General features: G+C 41.9%; 1 protein-coding gene across 1 annotated transcript in view; it reads left to right on the forward strand.

The window, feature by feature from the left end:
* Window positions 1-18753, forward strand: part of BTBD8 (BTB domain containing 8) — a 126393-nt gene that overhangs the window by 16229 nt on the left and 91411 nt on the right. The window contains 3 exon segments of the mRNA XM_066266523.1: window positions 7145-7346; window positions 15498-15524; window positions 15526-15727. Of these exon segments, the coding sequence (XP_066122620.1) occupies window positions 7145-7346; window positions 15498-15524; window positions 15526-15727 (431 nt within the window).

Below are 18753 nucleotides of genomic sequence, written 5' to 3' on the forward strand. Positions count from 1 at the left end.
ATGAACAACTAAGAAGTCGCAACATGCAACGAGAAACTGATGATTAATGCTTCTCATCTCTCTCCATTCCTGTCTCTCTGTCCCTGTCTATCTCTGCCTCTGTAAAAAAACAAAAACAAAAACAAAAAAAACCCCCATAATTTGGAAAAATCAATTTTGGACTAAACTAAGAGGACTCTTCAACCAAGGAACACTGAAAAGGCACACTGAGACTGGTAGGAAAAGTGGAAACATGGAGAGGGCTGCCCAGCTCCCCGGAGTGAAAGGCAGCTAGAGAGATTTGTGTGGTGGGAAGTGAGTTTAGCAGAGAGGGGAGGGTCCTGAGTCCCAGGAACAAAGCCCCAGCCTGCAGCCCCAGAGCCTAGAATAGGCATATGGACAATATTTAGCTGGAAACAAGACAGGATACTGTTTGTGAGAAAGAGACTGATTTCTCAGACCCAGGATTCTTCTTAAAGGGACCCGCAGAAAATTTCTCTCACAACCACTCACCCGGGGCTCCGGGGGACCTGGAGAGAGGAGCGGAGTAGCAGGAAAAGAGTGTAATCTAGGAGGCACAGGGAGAAACATTTTGAGAGACAGCCACCCTAACCTCTGGGATGAGTCCCTCCCCAAATCTGAAGTGAATATCTCCCCTGGAAACAGCAATACCATCAAAGGGAAGCAGGACACCAGCCAAACAAGCTCTCCCGTGGCACTCAGAGCAGAGTCGCTTAGAAGGAGGGAGCTTTCGGGACTAGTGAGTGAGTGTTAAGAGTCTGAGCTGCAGCACCCCCATCCACATGGCTGAGGGCTCACCCGAGGGTGGGTGGCAGCAGGACACAGAAGCGTGGTTCTGTCGGGAAGGGCAGAAGCTGGCTGGCTACCACTGAGGCCCAGGTGTGAGCTCAGTCTTGCCCAGCTGGGGAGGAGAGGATGTGCAAAAATGGTCAAGCCCAGCTGAGAACTGCATGAAATCCAGCCTGTAGGGGAAGAGCAGGAGCCCCAGAAGGGCACAGGAGCACAGCCTTGCCCTGCCCGCTGAACTGTGGCTTTTGGCCTGACTTGGGAGCTGACTCTGCCTGCGGAGGTGGAGCCAAAAGCCCAGAACAGGTGGAGTCCCACTACTGATTGTGGGCATGCAGTCCCACCCAGCCTGTGGAGCCAAGGCTTACAGCCATTCCACGAGTGGGCTTCTCCTGCAAGGGCGGGGTGAAAGCCCAGAATCAGGCGGAGACCTGCAGCTGAACAAAGGTGCTCACCCCTGCCCTCAGGGCCAAGCATAATGCCACCCATGGGGGCAGGGCAAAGGGCAAGGCCACCAAGGCTTGTACACCCGAGCACACAAGCACAGCCACTCTCGTGAAGGAGAGGCAGAAACCACAGCGACAGCCCCAGTGGGAAGGCACTGGCAATGCCCATACCCCAATGCCCTAGGCAGCAACAGCAGAGGGGGTGGCGGGCCTGCAGACAGACCACACCTAGGGAACACAGAGGCCACATGCAGTGGACTCCAGTGGCCAAAACCTTCTTTTACACAGACAAAATGAGAAGGCAGAGAAATGCAACACAAATGAATCAAAAGAAATCCCCAGAAAAGGATCTGAAAGAGTCAGATATAACCAAATTTCCAGATGCAGAGTTTAAAATAATGATTGTTAGGATGCTAAAAGTCATTAGAACAACAATAGATGGTCATTATAAACACCTAAATAAAGAGATAGCAAATATAAAAAAAGACATTGAAATAAAAAAGAATCAGTCAGAAATGACAAATACAATATCAGAAATGAAGAACACAATAGAAGGAATTAAAAGCAGGATGGATGAAGCTGAGAACCAAATCAGCGAGTTAGAGGACAAGATAAATAAAGGCACAGAAGCAGAGCAGAAAAAAAAGACTCCAAAGGTCTGAGGAAACTCTAAGAGAGCTCTGTGACAACATAAAGAGAAATAACATCCGCATGATAGGGGATCCTGAAGAAGAAGAGAAATAACAAGGGATAGAGACTTTGTTCAAATATCATAGCTGAAAACTCCCCTCAATTAAGGCAGGAAAACATCTCACAAGTTCAAGAAGCACAGAGAACTTCATTAAAGAGAAACCCAAAAAAATCTACACCGAGACACATCATAATTAAAATACCAAAGCTAAGTGATAAAGAGAAAATATTAAAAGCTGCTAGAGAAAAAAAAAGGTTATCACCTACAGAAGAGCCCCCATGAGGATGACTTCCAACTTCTCAACAGAAACACTTGTGGCCAGAAGGGAATGGCAAAAAATATTCAAAGTAATGCAGAACAAGAGCCTACAACAAGGACTACTTTATTCAGCAAGGCTATCATTTAAAATTGAAACAGAAATAAAAAGCTTTCCAGACGAAAAGAACCTCAAGGAATTCACTAAACCAAACCAAGGCTGCAAGAAAAGCTAAGGAGCCTGTTGTAAACAGATCAAAGGGGAAAAAGAATATAGCAAAAAAGGAATACATTTTTAAAAAATAAAATGGCAATAAACAACTACATATCAGTAATAACCTTAAATGTAAATAGATTAAATGACCCGATCAAAAGACATAAGGTAGCTGCGTGGAAAAGAAAGCAGGACCCGTACATATGCTGTCTACAAGAGACACACGTTAAAACAAAAGATGCACATAGACTGAAGGTAAAAGGATGGAAATGAAAATGAAAAATAAGCTGGGGTAGCAATACTTATATCAGACAAAATGGACTTTAAAACAAAGGCTATAGTAAGAGATAAAGAAGGTCACTACATAATGATAAAGGGAGCAATCCAACAGGAAGATATAACCGTTATAAATATCTACACACCTAATATAGGAGCACCTAAATATATAAAGCAGACTTTGATGGATTTAAAGGGTGAGATCAACAGCAATACTATAATAGTAGGGGATTTTAATACCCCACTAACATCACTAGATAGATCCTCAAGAAAGAAAATTAACAAAGAAACTGCAGACTTAAAGGACATACTATATTAATTTGATTTAATAGATATCTTCAGAACCCTTCACCCTAAAGCAGCAGAATATATAGTCTTTTCAAATGCTCATAGTAAATTCTCTAGGATAGACCACATGTTAAGGCACAAAAGTGGTCTCAACAAATTTAAGAAGATGAAATCATATTGAGCACTTTCTCTGATCACAATAGCATGAAACTAGAAATCAACCACAACAGCAAAACTGAAAAATACTCAAACACTTGGAAACTAAATAGAATGTTATTAAATAACAAATGGGTTAACAATGAGATCAAAGAAGAAATGAAATAATTCCTAGAAACAGACCGTAATGAGCATACATTAACTCAAAATTTATGGGACACAGCAAAAGCAGTCCTGAGAGGGAAGTTCATAGCATTACAGGCATACTTTAAGAAGCTAGAAAAAGCTCAAATAAACAACTTGACCCTTCCTTTAAAAGAACTAGAAAAAGAACAGCAAGTAAAGCCCAGAGGTAGTATAAGGAAGGAAATAATAAAGATCAGAGCAGAAATAAATGACATAGAGGCTAAAGAAACAATACAAAGGATCAATGAAACCAGGAGCTGGTTCTTTGAAAAAGTAAATAAGATCAATGAACCTTTAACCAGACTCACCAAGAAAAAAAGAGAGAGAGGACTCAAATAAATAAAATTAGAAACGAGAGTGGAGAAATAACAACTGACACAACAGAAATACAAAATATTGTAAAAAAATACTATGAAGAACTGTATGCCAAAAAACTAGACAATCTAGATGAAATGGGCAAATTCCTTGAAACATATAATCTTCCAAAAATTAATCTGGAAGAATTAGAAAACCTAAACAGATCATTTACAACAAATGAGATAGAAAACAGTTATCAAAAAACTCCCAACAAAGAAAAGTGCTGGGCCTGATGGCTTCACAAGTGAATTATACCAAATATTCAAAGAAGAACTAACTCCTATCCTGCTCAATCTATTTCAAAAAATTCAAGAGGAAGGAAGACTTCCAAGCTCCTTTTATGAGGTGAGCATAATTCTGATTCCAAAACCAGGTAAAGACAACACAAAGAAAGAAAATTATAGGCCAATATCCCTGATAAATTTAGATGCTAAAATCCTCAACAAAATATTAGTGAACCAGATTCAGCAATATATGAAAAAAATCATACACCATGATCAAATGGGATTTATTCTTGGGAGGCAAGGTTGGTACAATATCTGCAAAGCAATCAATGTGATTCATTACATAAACAAAAGGAAAGAGAAAAACCACATGGTAATTTCAATAGATGCAAAAAAAGTATTTGATAAAATCCAGCACCCATTCATGATCAAAACTCTCAGCAAAGTGGGAATACAGGGAACATACCTCAAACTGATAAAGATCATCTATGACTAACCCACAGCCAACATCATACTCAATGGGCAAAAATTAAAAGCTATCCTCTTAAGATCAGGAACAAGGCAGGGGTGCCCCCTTTCACCACTCGTATTCAACATAGTTCTGGAAGTTCTAGCCACAGCAATCAGACAAGAAGAAGAAATAAAAGGCATCCAAATTGAAAAAGAAGAAGTAAAACTATCATTATTTGCAGATGATATAATATTGTATGTAGAAAACCCTAAAGTCTCAGTCAAAAAGCTACTGGACCTGATAAATTAATTCAGCAAGGTGGCAGGATATAAAATTAATACTCAGAAATCAGAGGCATTTTTATACACTGACAATGAACTGTCTGAAAGAGAAATTAAGGAAGCAATCCCCTTCACCATTGCAACCAAAAAAATTAAGTACCTAGGAATAAATTTTACCAGGGAGATTAAACACTTGTACTCAGAAAATTATAAAACATTGATAAAAGAAATCAGGGAAGATACAAACAAGTGGAAGCTTATACCGTGTTCATGGTTAGGAAGAATAAACATCATTAAAATGTCTATATTACCCAAAGCAATTTATAAATTCAATGCAATACCAATTAAAATACCAATGACTTACTTCAAAGATATAGAACACATATTCCAAAAATTTATATGGAACCAAAAGAGAACACGAATAGCCTCAGCAATCTTGAAAAGGAAGAATGAAGTGGGAGGTATCATACTTCCAGATATCAAGTTATACTACAAGGCCATTGTACTCAAAACAGCCTGGTACTGGCATAAGAACAGGCACATAGATCAATGGAACAGAACTGAGAACCCAGAAATAAACCCACACTTTTATGGACAACTGATATTTGACAAAGGAGGTAAGAGCATACATTGGAGTAAAGACAGTCTCTTCAACAAATGGTTTTGGGAAAATTGGACAGCAACCTGCAAAAAACTGAAGCTAGACCACCAACTTACACCATTCACAAAAATAAACTCAAAATGGATAAAAGACTTAAATGTAAGCCGTGAAACCATAAGTATCTTAGAAGAAAACATAGGCAGTAAGCTCTCTGACATCTCTCGCAGCAATATATTTGCCAATTTATCTCCACGGGCAAGTGAAATAAAAGACAGGATAAACAAATGGGACTATATCAAACTAAAAAGCTTCTGCACAGCTAAAGACAATAAGAACAGAATAAAAAGACAAACTATGCAATGGGAGAATGTATTTGACAATATGTCTGATAAGGGTTTATTAACCAAAATTTATAAAGAACTTGTAAAACTCAATACCAGGAAGACAAACAATCCAATCAAAAAATGGGTGAAAGAAATGAATAGACACTTCTCCAAAGAGGACATATAGATGGCCAATAGGCATGTGAAACAATGCTCAACATCACTAATCATTAGAGAAATGCAAATTAAAACCACAGTAAGATATCACCTCACACCAGTCAGAATGGCACTCATCAACACAATAACACAGAATAAGTGCTGGCAAAGATGTGAAGAAAAGGGAACCCTCCTGCACTGCTGGTAGGAATGCAGACTGGTGCAGCCACCATGGAAAACAGTATGGAGATTCCTAAAGAAATTAAAAATCAAACTGCCTTTTTACCCAGCTATACCACTTTTAGGAATATACACCAAGAACACCATAGCAGTGTTTAAAAAGAAGAAATGCACCCCCATGTTTATGGCATTGTTCACAATAGTGAAGATCTGAAAACAGCCCAAGTGTCCGTCAGTGGACGAGTGGATTAAAAAGCATTGGTACATATATACTATGGAATACTACTCAGCCATAAGAAATGATGAAATCAGATCATTTACAACAACATGGATGGACCTTGATAACATTATACTGAGCGAAATAAGTAAATCAGAAAAAACTAAGACCTATATAATTCCATACATAGGTGGGACATAAAAATGAGACTCAGAGACATGGACAAAAGTGTGAGGGTTACAGGGTGCAGGGGAGGAGAAGAAGGGAGTTGGGGGAGGGGAGGGGCACAAAGAAAACCAGTTAGAAGGTGACGTAAGACAATTGGACTTTGGGTGATGGGAATGCAGTATAATCAAATGTCAAAATTACCTAGAGATGTTTTCTCTGAACATATGTACCCTGATTTATCAATGTCACCCCATTAAAATTAATTAAAAAAAAAGACTTTTCTTCAGCTAGTCTTCGGTTGGTTATTTAGGTTAATTGCTTTATTTATTTTTTTTGTGACAGAGACAGAGAGAGGGACAGATCGGGACAGGCAGACAGGAAGGGGGAGAAATGAGTAGCATCAATTCTTTGTTGCAGCATCTTAGTTGTTCATTGATTGCGTTCTCATATGTGCCTTGACAGGTGGTTACAGCAGACCGAGTGACCCCTTGCTCAAGCCAATCACCTTGGACTTCAGCTGGTGAGCCTTGCTCAAACCAGATGAGCCTGCACTCAAGCTAGCCACCTCGGGGTTTCAAACCTGGGTCTTCCTTGTCCCAGTCCGATGCTCTATCCACTTTGCCACCACCTGTTCAGGCTGATTGCTTTATATTTTAGTTATAATTCTAGTTTGGTCCTGGGAGGAAGTGAGTATACCCTCCACCTACTCTGCCACCATCTTGGATTGCCCAAACAAACTCATTTTTATATTAACATTTATTTCATGTTACCTCTGCATTTTTTTAGTTTGTGTTATTTTTAAAACTCATTTTATAAAAATGGGTATATTATATATTTATATATTTGTTTATAGCTAATTAAACCATGTTTTCTATATATTCCTGACAGGCTTCTAAAGGAAGAAATCCATACTATTGTTACTTTATCTGTAGGTTGTACTTTGTTTAAAGCACACAGAGCCATCCTTTTAGCAAGGGTTCCTGACTTCTATTTTCATAGTATTGGATAGACATTAAATTATTTAACAAATCAAGAGCCTATTGCTGTGGAGAACTTGGAAACTTCAGAATTCAGAAACTTTTTACAGTAAGTGCTTTCTTTATTTTTTCCTCCTATATTTAAGTCTAATATGTAATTATTTTTAAATGTATGTGTATGTTTTTATTTCATATATTTGTATATCTATTTTATAAACTTCTAAGAAAAAGACATTCATTTAAATTTCAGATTATCTTAAATTATATTAGTAGAGTCTAGTCTAGTTATTAGTATTAGAGTATTAGAGACTAGTATTGAAAGAGGCTAGGTACTGACTTGAGATTGATTCTGAGAGAGAAGAAATGAATATTTATTTTCATTCTCACTTCGTGGCCTTGCTTTCTATTTCATTGAGAAAATCAAGGCAATTGGAAGAGAACATGCACATTTCTCCCACATCTACTCACTTGCATTTGCACCATAAGCTTTGTCTTTCCTCTTTTTACTATTGATGAACTGTTTGTCGGTGCTTTAAAAATCAGTTCCTCCACTTGTCCACTAGATCTCATCCTATTCCTTTTCACCTACTCAGAGGCATTGCTCCAGCAATTTTCACTTTACAAGAAGCAAGTTTCTCTTCTTTAGATCTTATCATTAGCATATAAACATGGTATTCCCTTTAATCTAAAACAAACAAAAATCCAGCAAAACTTCTTACCCCACTACCCCCCCAGCTAATACTCTTCCAGCTAATACTCTAGTGTCTGCTCCCTTTCACATCAAATTGCAAGGGTTACCTACCACATGCCCCAATTCCATTCCTTTTAAAAATTGAGATATAATCCACATATTACAAAATTCTCTCTTTTAAAGTATATAATTCAGTGGTTTTAGAATACAGTTGACCCTTTAACAACACAGGTTTGAACCACATGGGTCCATTTAAATGCTGATTTAAACCTGGCAATTCAAAGGTCTATTCACAATGTTATACAACCATTGCCACTATCTAATTCCAGAATATTTTTATTATCCTAAAAAGAAACCCCACATTCCTTAGCAGTCACTTCCCACTCTTTCCTTCCCTTGAGTTCCTGGCAACCAATAATCTACTTTCTGTCTTTATGGTTTTGCCTATTCTTGGCATTTCATATAAATGGCATCATATAGTATATGACCTTTTATGTCTGACTTTTAAAACTTTGTATGATATGTTCAAGGTTCATCTATGTTGTGGTGTTCATCAGTACTTCATTCCTTTTTATGGCTGAATATTTCATTGTATAATGGATCAAGGGTCAACAAGACCATCCTCAGGTTTGAATGTTTTGTGAGGAGGACTCAGGACTTGGCAGATAGTCATACTCTAGTTTATGACTTATTACAACAGAAATATAGAAAATGCACAGGGGGTGAAGTTCACAGGAAACCAGGCACAAGCTTCCAAGGCTCTTTTCCCAGTGGAGTCTTACAGGACATGTGTAATTCCCCTAGCAGAGTTGTGACATTTCTGAAATGCTGCCAACCATGGAGGCTCATTAAAGGTTCAACACCCAGGGTTTTTATTGGGGGTTGGTTACATATGCATTCTTTGCCTAACGTATACCCATATTCCCTACTCCTAGAAGGAAAAGATGTGTTTAGCATAAACCAGTTGTGCAGGCATAATGAGCCACCTTTGTCATTTAAAAAATGCTAGGAACAATTCTCCCAACTGAGCTACCTGGGTAGAGCTATCTTTTTTATTATAGCCACCCTAATGAGTATGAAGTAGTATATCATGATTTTGATTTGCATTTCTCTGATGGCTGATGATTTTGAATATCTTTTTGTGTGCATATTGAGTGAATGTATAGCTTGTTTGGAGAATTGTCTATCTTTGCCCATTTTAAATTTGGGTTATTTGTCTTTATTGAGTTGTAGAAATTCTTTGTATAGTCTATAAACAATTCTCTTGTGAGAGATGATTTGCAAAAGTTTTCTCTCATTCTGTGGGTTGTCTTTTAACTTTTTTGGTGGTATCCTTAAAAGCATAAAAAAATTAAATTTCTATGATCTCTATTTTATCTATCTTTTCTTTTGTTACTTGTGCTTTTGATATGATATTTAAGAAACCATTACCTAGTCCAAGGTCTTGAAGATTTATACCTGAGTATATTTACAAAAGTTTATACTTTTAGTTCTTACATTTCATAAAGGCCTTACCTCCTAATACTCTCACACTGAGCATTAACTTTTAACATTTTAATTTTGGGGAAGAGGGACACAGACATTTGTTATAAAGTACCTAATCCACAATTCTGCAGGTTTTCATGGAGGCACCTAGTCCAAATAAGTTTTTGAAGAGTTTTATTAAAGGAGGAAATTTATTAAATATGCTGGCCGCATATATCTTACACAGGGCAGCAGTCCCAAATTGTGTGTCTCATTAATATTCTAGGGGCGAGTTATATACTCTGAATTATACATGGGGGGGGGGGAGCCTGACATCATGGCATAAGCTTATAACCTTTGTTTTCACCTATACAGGTTTGGAAGAAGGATGAAGGGGGGATGAGATACAATTCATTAGCAAGTTTATAACATTTGTCTATAGGATTCATAAAAAATGTTTCTACACATTAAAACTTACAAGGTAACACAAGAGTAAAAATGATATTTTACTACATATTAAAAGATATTCCTATATTTTCCAGTATTCACCTGCCATTCCTTTGTTCAGAGATATTTACATTAACTACATGCTTTCAGGAGGGGAGGGGTAGTTTCCATGGGGACAAATGCCTGTAAATGGCCCATTAAGATAAGAAAAGGTTTAATTTACTCTTTCTCTCCCTGCACCTGGCTAGCTATTCACTAGCTTCCTTCAGGTGTGGGGGAAGGTCAGAGAATCCAAATCTCCTTCCCTCTGCATTTACAATACAATGCTATCTGCCATCTTAGTTTTGATGCTAATTACACAGCATAGAAATCACACTTACAAAATCTTTCTACATGCCTTGCTCAAATTAATAAAATGTTCTTTAAGCTTCCTAAAATATTAATATTAATTCTGTAACCTTTGATACCTTACAACACATTCAGACCACAAAATATGGTGAATAACATTAGTTTGATTTTCATATGTTCAACTACCCTTGATTTTGTAAGAAAAAGCCCAGTTAGTCAAGGTGTATAATTCTTTTTCTATGCTGCTGAGTTCATTTTGCTATTATTTAGTTAAGGATGTTTTCATCTTTATTAATAAGGAATATTGGTCTGTGGGTTTTTTTTCTTGTTGTAAGGTGGTGGAAATGGGGAAAGGTCATGTGAGAAACCAGACCCGGAAACTTTGGCTAGAACCTCCCACACCCATGTGCGCCAAAAAGAAACTTCCCAGAAGCCCTTTGGAAAAGAGCGACTGTCTACCAGCCAGTGAGATTTCACCATGTCATATTAGCTTGACCACCCTACAGAGCCTTTAAATATCCCACGTGGATCACCCCATGCGACTTCCCTGGCCTCTGTCACCGGGACCAGGGAACATCGTCTGGGATGCGCTATACTAAATAAAGCTTTTATTATTCCACATTTCGTGGCTACACCCTTTCTTCTTCCTCAGTGGGGAAAAATACCTTACATTTGGTGCCAAAACTGGGAGGAGTTGAAGCCTGCTGGGGCCACTCCTTTCCCCTTCCCTTCCAAGAAAGAACCAGGACCTCTGACTTTCCACTGTCTTTGGCACTCAGTGCAGTAAGACCCCTGCCTCCAGCCTCCCCCCAGTTCTTTCCACTGAGACTCCCTGTCCGAAACCGCAGCTGTGTCAGGGACCTCTTTTCCAATCCGAGTGCATCTGTGCCTGTGGAGACGTCCTGGTCACTCCCACTTTATCTAACCATCTGGTGGCCAGAGATTGAGTTGCGGGGTGCCAATTCTCATCTTTGACCACTCTGAGAACTGAGGGTGGCCATAGAGGCACAGGAATCTAAACCTAATCCAAAAACACTCCTGGAGTTGCCTTATCCAAAATCTCTCCCTCCTTAAAGAAGAAGAAACTGTTCTCCTCCACTGTGGCCAGACCACAGAACCCACCGGATAACCAGACCAGGTGACCTCCTGAAGGGACTTTCAATTTTAACATCCTCACCAATTTACCTATCACCAAAAAAACTGGGAACTGGTTGGAGAGCCCTCACATTCAGGACTTCTAGTGTTTGTGCTCCCGTCCTAATCTCTGTGCCACCTGCTACAAGGCACAGGCCCTTTTTGGCCAGAGAAACCTCAACTAAACCCTCTACTCCTGATCTTTCCTCCTTTGCCCAACCCGCAACTCTCTCCCCCTTCTGCCTGATCCCCGGGGGCGCCCCTCTCTTGAGAACCCTCTCTGGTCCCTCTGCGGACCTCTTTCACTCAGGTCTCTACCCTCCAGGAGCCCCCTGCCCTCCCTTCACAGGATCCTGTTTCTCATTCACCTGCAAATACCAGTCCCCCTTTCTCCTCCCCTGCTGGCCAGGGGCCCCTCCCTTCTCTGCTGTGATCTTAAACCCCTCCTCCATCAGGCCATTCTTCTTGGGCCATTGGCCCTTACACCAGTTTGGCCTCTGGCTCCAGTGTTTCCAGCCAGATCTGGGTTCCGAGCTCCCCACGAGCCTCCCCCCCTCCTTATTCTCAGCCCCTAAACCCCTATCCAAGACCTGTGAACATGGCATTTAAAGTTTTTAATGGTCACGGCTAGTAGGAAAAGGCCAAGGCTGTTTTCCAGGCTCACATGCAGCAGAAGGTAACTCTCCAAACCCAGACTCTTATGGCAGCCCTGAGGCTGGCAGAGCAACAGGGACAAGGCACAGGAGGTACCCGACCCAAGTCCAGGCTGCAAAGAGGAATCCCACCAGGAGTTTGCTTTAAATGTGGCAAGCAGGGTCACTGGTCCCGGCAGGGTCCATGGCTGCCCATTGAGCCCTGTCCTGACTGCAAGCACCCCTGTTACTGGCAGAGTAATTGCCCCTTTGGGCAACAGGCTCTTCCTCGACACTTCTACGTGGAGGACAAGCCACCCAAATGGGAGGCCAAGCCAGCCAGGCGGGCCCACCACTCAAACTCCTAGACCTCATGGATGACTGACACGGCCTGTACTCGGAGACCCACATCACCCTCACCAAACCATGGGTAATGCTACAGATAATGGGTAAGTACATCTCATTTTTCGTGTGGACACGGGAACTACCTTTTCTGTTTTGCCATCACACTCTGGACCTCTAGTTCCCTCACAGGTCTCGGTTATGGGAGTGAATGGGACCCCTTCCTTTTCCCTTCATACGCCACTCCTGACATGCAGTTTTGCCTCAAGCTTGCCACCATGCAGGACCACTGGCTGTTGGAACCACTGGACCCTACCCATCTCTGGCTCACCAAAAGGCTGGACCCTGCCAATCCTCCTATTGCTCCTCTTTTTTTTTTTAATCTTTACAGAACTGCATCCGTGAAGTTTCTCGAGTCATGGTCAAACAGATGTTCCTCCCAACTCCCCTCAAAACCACCACATTCCGATCTTGCCTTCCCCGTGATGCCCCTAACCAGCAGGAAGTAGCCAGACGAATAACAGGACCCCTATTTAACACAAAAGGTCAGAATGTAAGGTGGTGGGCAATGGGGAGAGGTCACGTGAGAAACCAGACCCGGAAACTTTGGCTGGAGCCACCCACACCCATGTGCACCAAAAGAAACTTCCCAGAAGCCCTTTGGAAAAGAGCGACTGTCTACAGCCAGTGAGATTTCACCACATCATATTAGCTCGACCACCCTACAGACCCTCTAAACATCCCCCATGTGGATCACCCTATGCGACTTCTCTGGCCTCTGTCCCTGGGACCAGGGAACATCGTCCGGGATGCGCTGTACTAAATAAAGCTTTTATTATTCCATACTTCGTGGCTATGCCTTTCCTACTTCCTCCACGGGGAGTAATACCTTACACTTAGAATGTCTGCATCTGCTTTTGTATTAGAATAAGAGTGACTTCACAGATTAAGTTGGGAAATGCTTTTTTCTCTTTGGAAAAGTTTGTGTAGGTCTGGTGTTAATTCTTCTTTAAATATTTGGTGGAATTCACCGGTGAAGGTACCTTGTCCTGAGTTTTCTTTTCCTTTTTTGTGGCAGAGACAGAGAGAGTCAGAGAGAGGGACTGATAGGGACAGACAGACAGGAAGGTAGAAAGATCTTTGTTGCAGCTCCTTAGTTTTTCATTGATTGATTTCTCATATGTGCCTTGACGGGGCGTGGGGGCTACAGCAGATCAAGTGACCCCTTTCTTGAGCCAGCAACCTTGGGCTCAAGCTGGTGAGCCTTGCTCAAACCAGATGAGCCTGCACTCAAGATGGCAACCTCAGGGTCTTGAGCCTGGGTCCTCCACATCCCAGTCCGACGCTCTATCCACTGCGCCACCACCTGGTCAAGCTGTCCTGAGTTTTCTTTATGGGGCATTTTTTATTACTAATTCAATTTCTTTAACGATCATAGGTCTACTCAGATATTCTGTTTCTTCCTAAGTCAGATTTGATAGTGTGTGTCTTTCTGGGAATTGTCTACTTCATCTAGATTGTCTAATTTGTTGGTATTATATGTTTCTTTTTAACATTAAAAAATTGTATAGACTTTTTTCTATTTTAGATTGACTTTTCTACAGTTAGTCCAGATTTAAAAGGTTCAAAAATTATGTACTATATTTCCCCATATAAAAGGCGCTCCCATGTATAAGATGCACCTTAATTTGGGGGCCCAAATTTTGAAAAAAAAAAAATTACATAAAGTTATTGAACTCAAGTTTTATTCATCATAAAATTCATACAACTCCTCATCATTGTCAAAAAAAGTGGGAAATGCAAGTAAAAAAAAAAACCTTCAACCACTGTATAAGGTGGTCAGTTTGTAGATTCAAAATTTTTTGAAAAAATGTGCATCTTATACCTGGAGAAACACGTTAGTTGTTGTGAATGAAAGCTGCTGCAGTGTGAAGAAGAGGCGAGAACGACCCCGGACCGACCAAAGGGCATGCGCTGCTGCATCCCCGCATCCAGCCCGTATATCTCACCACTGTCGCCATCATGCCCAAGAGAAAGGCTAAAGGGGATGCTAAGGGAGATAAAGACAAGGTGAAGGACGAAACACAGAGAAGATCCACCAGGTTATCAGCTAAGCCTGCTCCTCCAAAGCCAGATCGGAAGCCTAAAAGGCCCCTGCAAAGAAGGGAGAGAAGGTACCCAAAGGGAAAAAGGGGAAAGCTGATGCTGGCAAGGACGGGAATAACCCTGCAGAAAATGGAGACGACAAACAGACCAGGCACAGAAAGCTGAAGGTGCTGAAGATGCCAAGTGAAGTGTGTGCATTTTTGATAACTGTGTATTTCTGGTGACTGTACAGTTTGAAATACTATTTTTTATCAAGTTTTATAAAAATGCAGAATTTTGTTTTACTTTTTTTTTAAGCTGTGTTGTTAGCACACAGAACACTTCATTGTTGTTTTGGGGGGGAAGGACATACAGTACTAATAGTACTAATACTAATGTCTCCAAAGCTGGAGTGACGTTTGAGAAAAACACCTTTCCTTTCTAGTTTTGAGAAACTTACTCTTGGTTCCTGGAAAGAGGGATCCCTTGATGTTGACACACATTAGCCACCTTGGCACAAACACCTTGTGGTGTGGAAAAATTAATTTGTTTGTGTTGTTTTCTTCCTCCATTTTAAGCATAGATTTGACTCCCTTAAGCCCAGAGACCTGTTGGGACCTGCCCCCCCCCTCCAAATTGGTTACCAGTATGTTGGGCAATCTGGACTTTCTAGTGTCACCATTGAGATGGCATCCCTCAAAAGAACAGCAGTTCCTTTTTTAGATTATGGATCTACAGATTGATAATTCTACCATTTTCATTTTATTTCCTGAAAGTCAGGTCGGCTTGTGAAAAGTTGTTAAAACAACATGTTTAATGTGAAATGTCAACCCTCACTCTAAACTTTCCCTGTTCAGAGCATCAAATGAAGACTTCATTGGGTTTTATAGTGGCTTTCTGATTTGGGGTAGTCCATTGCAGAAGGGAGTTTGAAAGTTGTATCTGCTAATGATTATCTGCCCATGTCCTGCCTGAAATACCATGATTGTTTATGAAAAGTATCTTTAATAAACCTGGGATACAGTTTGGCTTGGAAAAAAAAAAAGAAAGCTGCACATTGGGAAACTAAGTTTTAAGAATCACCATTAGTTTTATTAATATTTTATATTTTATATTTTAAGATTATGTACTCATCAGACAGAAACATAAAAAAACTATGAAAAGGAAATTCTTAGGAAAAAGAGAGTAGAGAGTGGGGTACCACAAACAGAACATGACTTCAGTTTTGGAAAATGTTCCAGCAGTGATGGAAGACCATGCACAGAGTTCTTAGATAAAAAATCTGATTGTTTTCTTCTGAAGCATGAGATTCCAGATATCAACAATGGAGAGGACAATTTTATTTCCAGTGGTGAGCCATTTTATTTGTTGAGTTTTATAAAAGTCTATAGACATGAAAGTAATTATACTCTTTTTTATTTTTTAGATGAAAGGAAGGGAAATAGTGAGGCAGATTCCCGCAGGCTCCCTGAGTGGGATCCACCCAGCAACTGCATCTGGGGCCAATGCTCGAGTACCCAGCTATCTTTTAGTGCCTGAGGGTGATGCATTTGGACCAATGGAGCCATCCTTGAACCACTGCCAGCAGGAGGGGAAGAGAGTTAGTAGGGAGATGGGGTGAAGGGCGAAGCAGATGGTTGCTTCTCCTGTGTGCCCTGACTGGGGATCAAATCCAGGGTGCCCATACTCCAGGCCGATGCTCTACCCACTGAGCTGCTGGTCAGGATCGTAATTATATTCTGATATAGAGAAAAGCATACCTCAAAAGTCAGCTCTGCTGTTCTTTTTTTGTGACAGAGAGAGAGAGACAGAGAGAGGGACAGATAGGGACAGACAGACAGGAAGGGAGAGAGATGAGAAGCATCAACTAACTCTTCATTGCAACACCTTAGTTGTTCGTTGATCGCTTTCTCATATGTGCCTTGACTGGGGGGCTACAGCAGACCAAGTGACCCCTTGCTCAAGCCAGCAACCTTGAGCTCAAGCTGGTGAGCCTTGCTCAAACCAGATGAACCTGCACTCAAGCTGGCAACCTCAGGGTTTCAAACCTGGGTCCTCTGCATCCCAGTTCGACACTCTACCCATTATGCCACCACCTGGTCAGGCTCTACTGCTCTTTTTATAATAAGTAAATGAAAGTAAATTTTTATGGGTAAGTGAAAATAATAGTATGGTCAACTTGCAGCATTCCTAAGTAATTGGAGATGGAGTTATTATGAATAAATACACATATAATTCACAAGTCTCCTTTTAAGCCCTCACAAGTTATAATACTAATTTTAATCTATGCCAATAAAAGCTTTACCACACTATAGAGTTAGTTCTGTTATAATGCAATATATGCTTTTTTTTTTTTTGTATTTTTCCGAAGTCAGAAGTGGGGAGGCTGTCAGACTCCCACATGCGCCCAACTGGGATCCACCCAGCATGCCCACCAGAGGGCAATTCTCTGCCCATCTGTGGCGTCGCTCTGCTGAGGCCAGAGCCATTCTAGTGCCTGAGGTAGAGGCCATGGAGCCATCCTCAGCACCCTGGCCAACCTTGCTCCAATGGAGCCTACGCTGTGGGAGGGGAAGAGAGAAACAGAGAGGAAGGCGAGGGAGAAGGTTGGAGAAGCAGATGGGCGCTTCTACTGTGTGCCTTGACTGGGGATCCAACCCTGGACTTCCACACACTGGGCCAATGCTCTACCACTGAGCCAACTGGCCAGGGCCAATATTGATAGATACATGAATTCTAAACTGCTGTCTTGATGTTCCGCTTATCTGTCAGACCTCACCCTTACTGGACTATCGCCCCTGAGGCAGAGGAATTCCAAGAAGCTTGGCAAGCCCCCCAAGGAGGAGCATTCCAGACATACCAGAACTTTTGCCTCAGTATCCCCTTAGGCTCTACCTGATAGATATGTAAATTCCGAACTGCCCTCTTGATGTTCTGCTTATCTGTCAGACCTCACCCTTACTGGACTATTGCCCCTGAGACAAAGAAATTCCAAAAAGCTGAGAAGCCGCCCCAAGGAGGGGCTCTGGACACACCAGGACTTTTGATTCAACACCCACATGCTCCAAGCCCCCAAGGAGGAGCATTCCGGACATACCAGGACTTTTGCCTCAGTATCCCCTCAGGCTCTCCCAAACACTATATAACTCGCCCCTAGTCTATAACCAGCACTCTTCTCCCCCGGGAGAAGTGCCCGGCAGGGTTCCTTTCTTCCTTTCAATAAAGCCTGTTACTCTGGTCTTTTGGACTCCCATGGATTCCAACATTTGGTGCCGAAACCCAGGACAGGGTACTAACTGCCTGGACGATCCCTCTTTGCCGTCCAAACTTACAACCAGGGAAGCAATGGGCAGTGGCAGCTCATCCCGGGCTTATTCCTTGATTCTGTTTGGACATGTAATTGTAGGTTGATTGGCCGGCAGTCTAACCCTGTCCTGAACCCCTGCTAGACCAGAAGGTAAGGAGTTTCTCCCTTCCCCTTCCCTGGTTGGCCTCTAAATTTCTCTCTAAAAACACCCCTTTCTGGTCGGACGGTTTTCTCTGACATGCCTCACGTTTTGAGAGGTTTGACTTTCAGTCTCAGTGGACTGCACGGAAGACTAGGCGCCTAGCAAACCTCTCCACTCTCTGACTTCTCGTCCTCGGAGCTCCCTGACAGGTGGTGACGACCTCTATCAGGGATGACTCCCCCCCACGGAGATTCTCTCCTCTTGGACAGTGACAAAAGGCGGGGACGCCCCCCTCTTGCTCACCTGTCTGCACTATGGGCTCTTCAGAGTCTAAGCCTTCCGACCAGACACCTCTAGGATGTCTCATAAAAATCCTCATCAAACTCGGTCTCTCAGACCTCAAACCGAAGAAATTAATCTTCTTCTCTAACACAGCATGGCCTCAGTACAGACTAGACAATGACTCACATTGGCCTGGAAATGGGACATTCAATTACAATACCCTAAGACATCTTGACAATTTCTGCCACCAGACGGGGAGGGCATCAGAAATTCCTTACGTGCAGGCTTTCTTCTCCCTTCTCTCCTGTCCTTAATTTCTGTGCCTTCTGTTCCACACGCAGGCCGTTTTTGGCCAAAGAAACCTCACCTAAAACCTCTGCTCCTAATCTTTCCTTCTCCGCGGACTCCCAAACTCTCTCCTTCTCCTGCCTGACCCCTGGGGCACCCCTCTCTCGGGACCTGTCTCTACTCCCTCAGCAAATCTTTTTTGCTGGAGTCTCTTCCCTCCAGAAAGCCTCTTTCCTTCACTAAATCCTGTTTTCTCATTCACCAGTCTCTCTTTCTCCTCCCCTGCTGGCCAGGGGCCTCTCCCTTCTCCACTGTGTTCTTCGTCCCCTCCCCCCTCCTCAGAAGCTGTGGCTCTGGC

This window comes from Saccopteryx bilineata, chromosome 3 (assembly GCF_036850765.1).
Source record: "Saccopteryx bilineata isolate mSacBil1 chromosome 3, mSacBil1_pri_phased_curated, whole genome shotgun sequence".
NCBI classification, from domain to species: Eukaryota; Metazoa; Chordata; class Mammalia; order Chiroptera; family Emballonuridae; genus Saccopteryx; species Saccopteryx bilineata.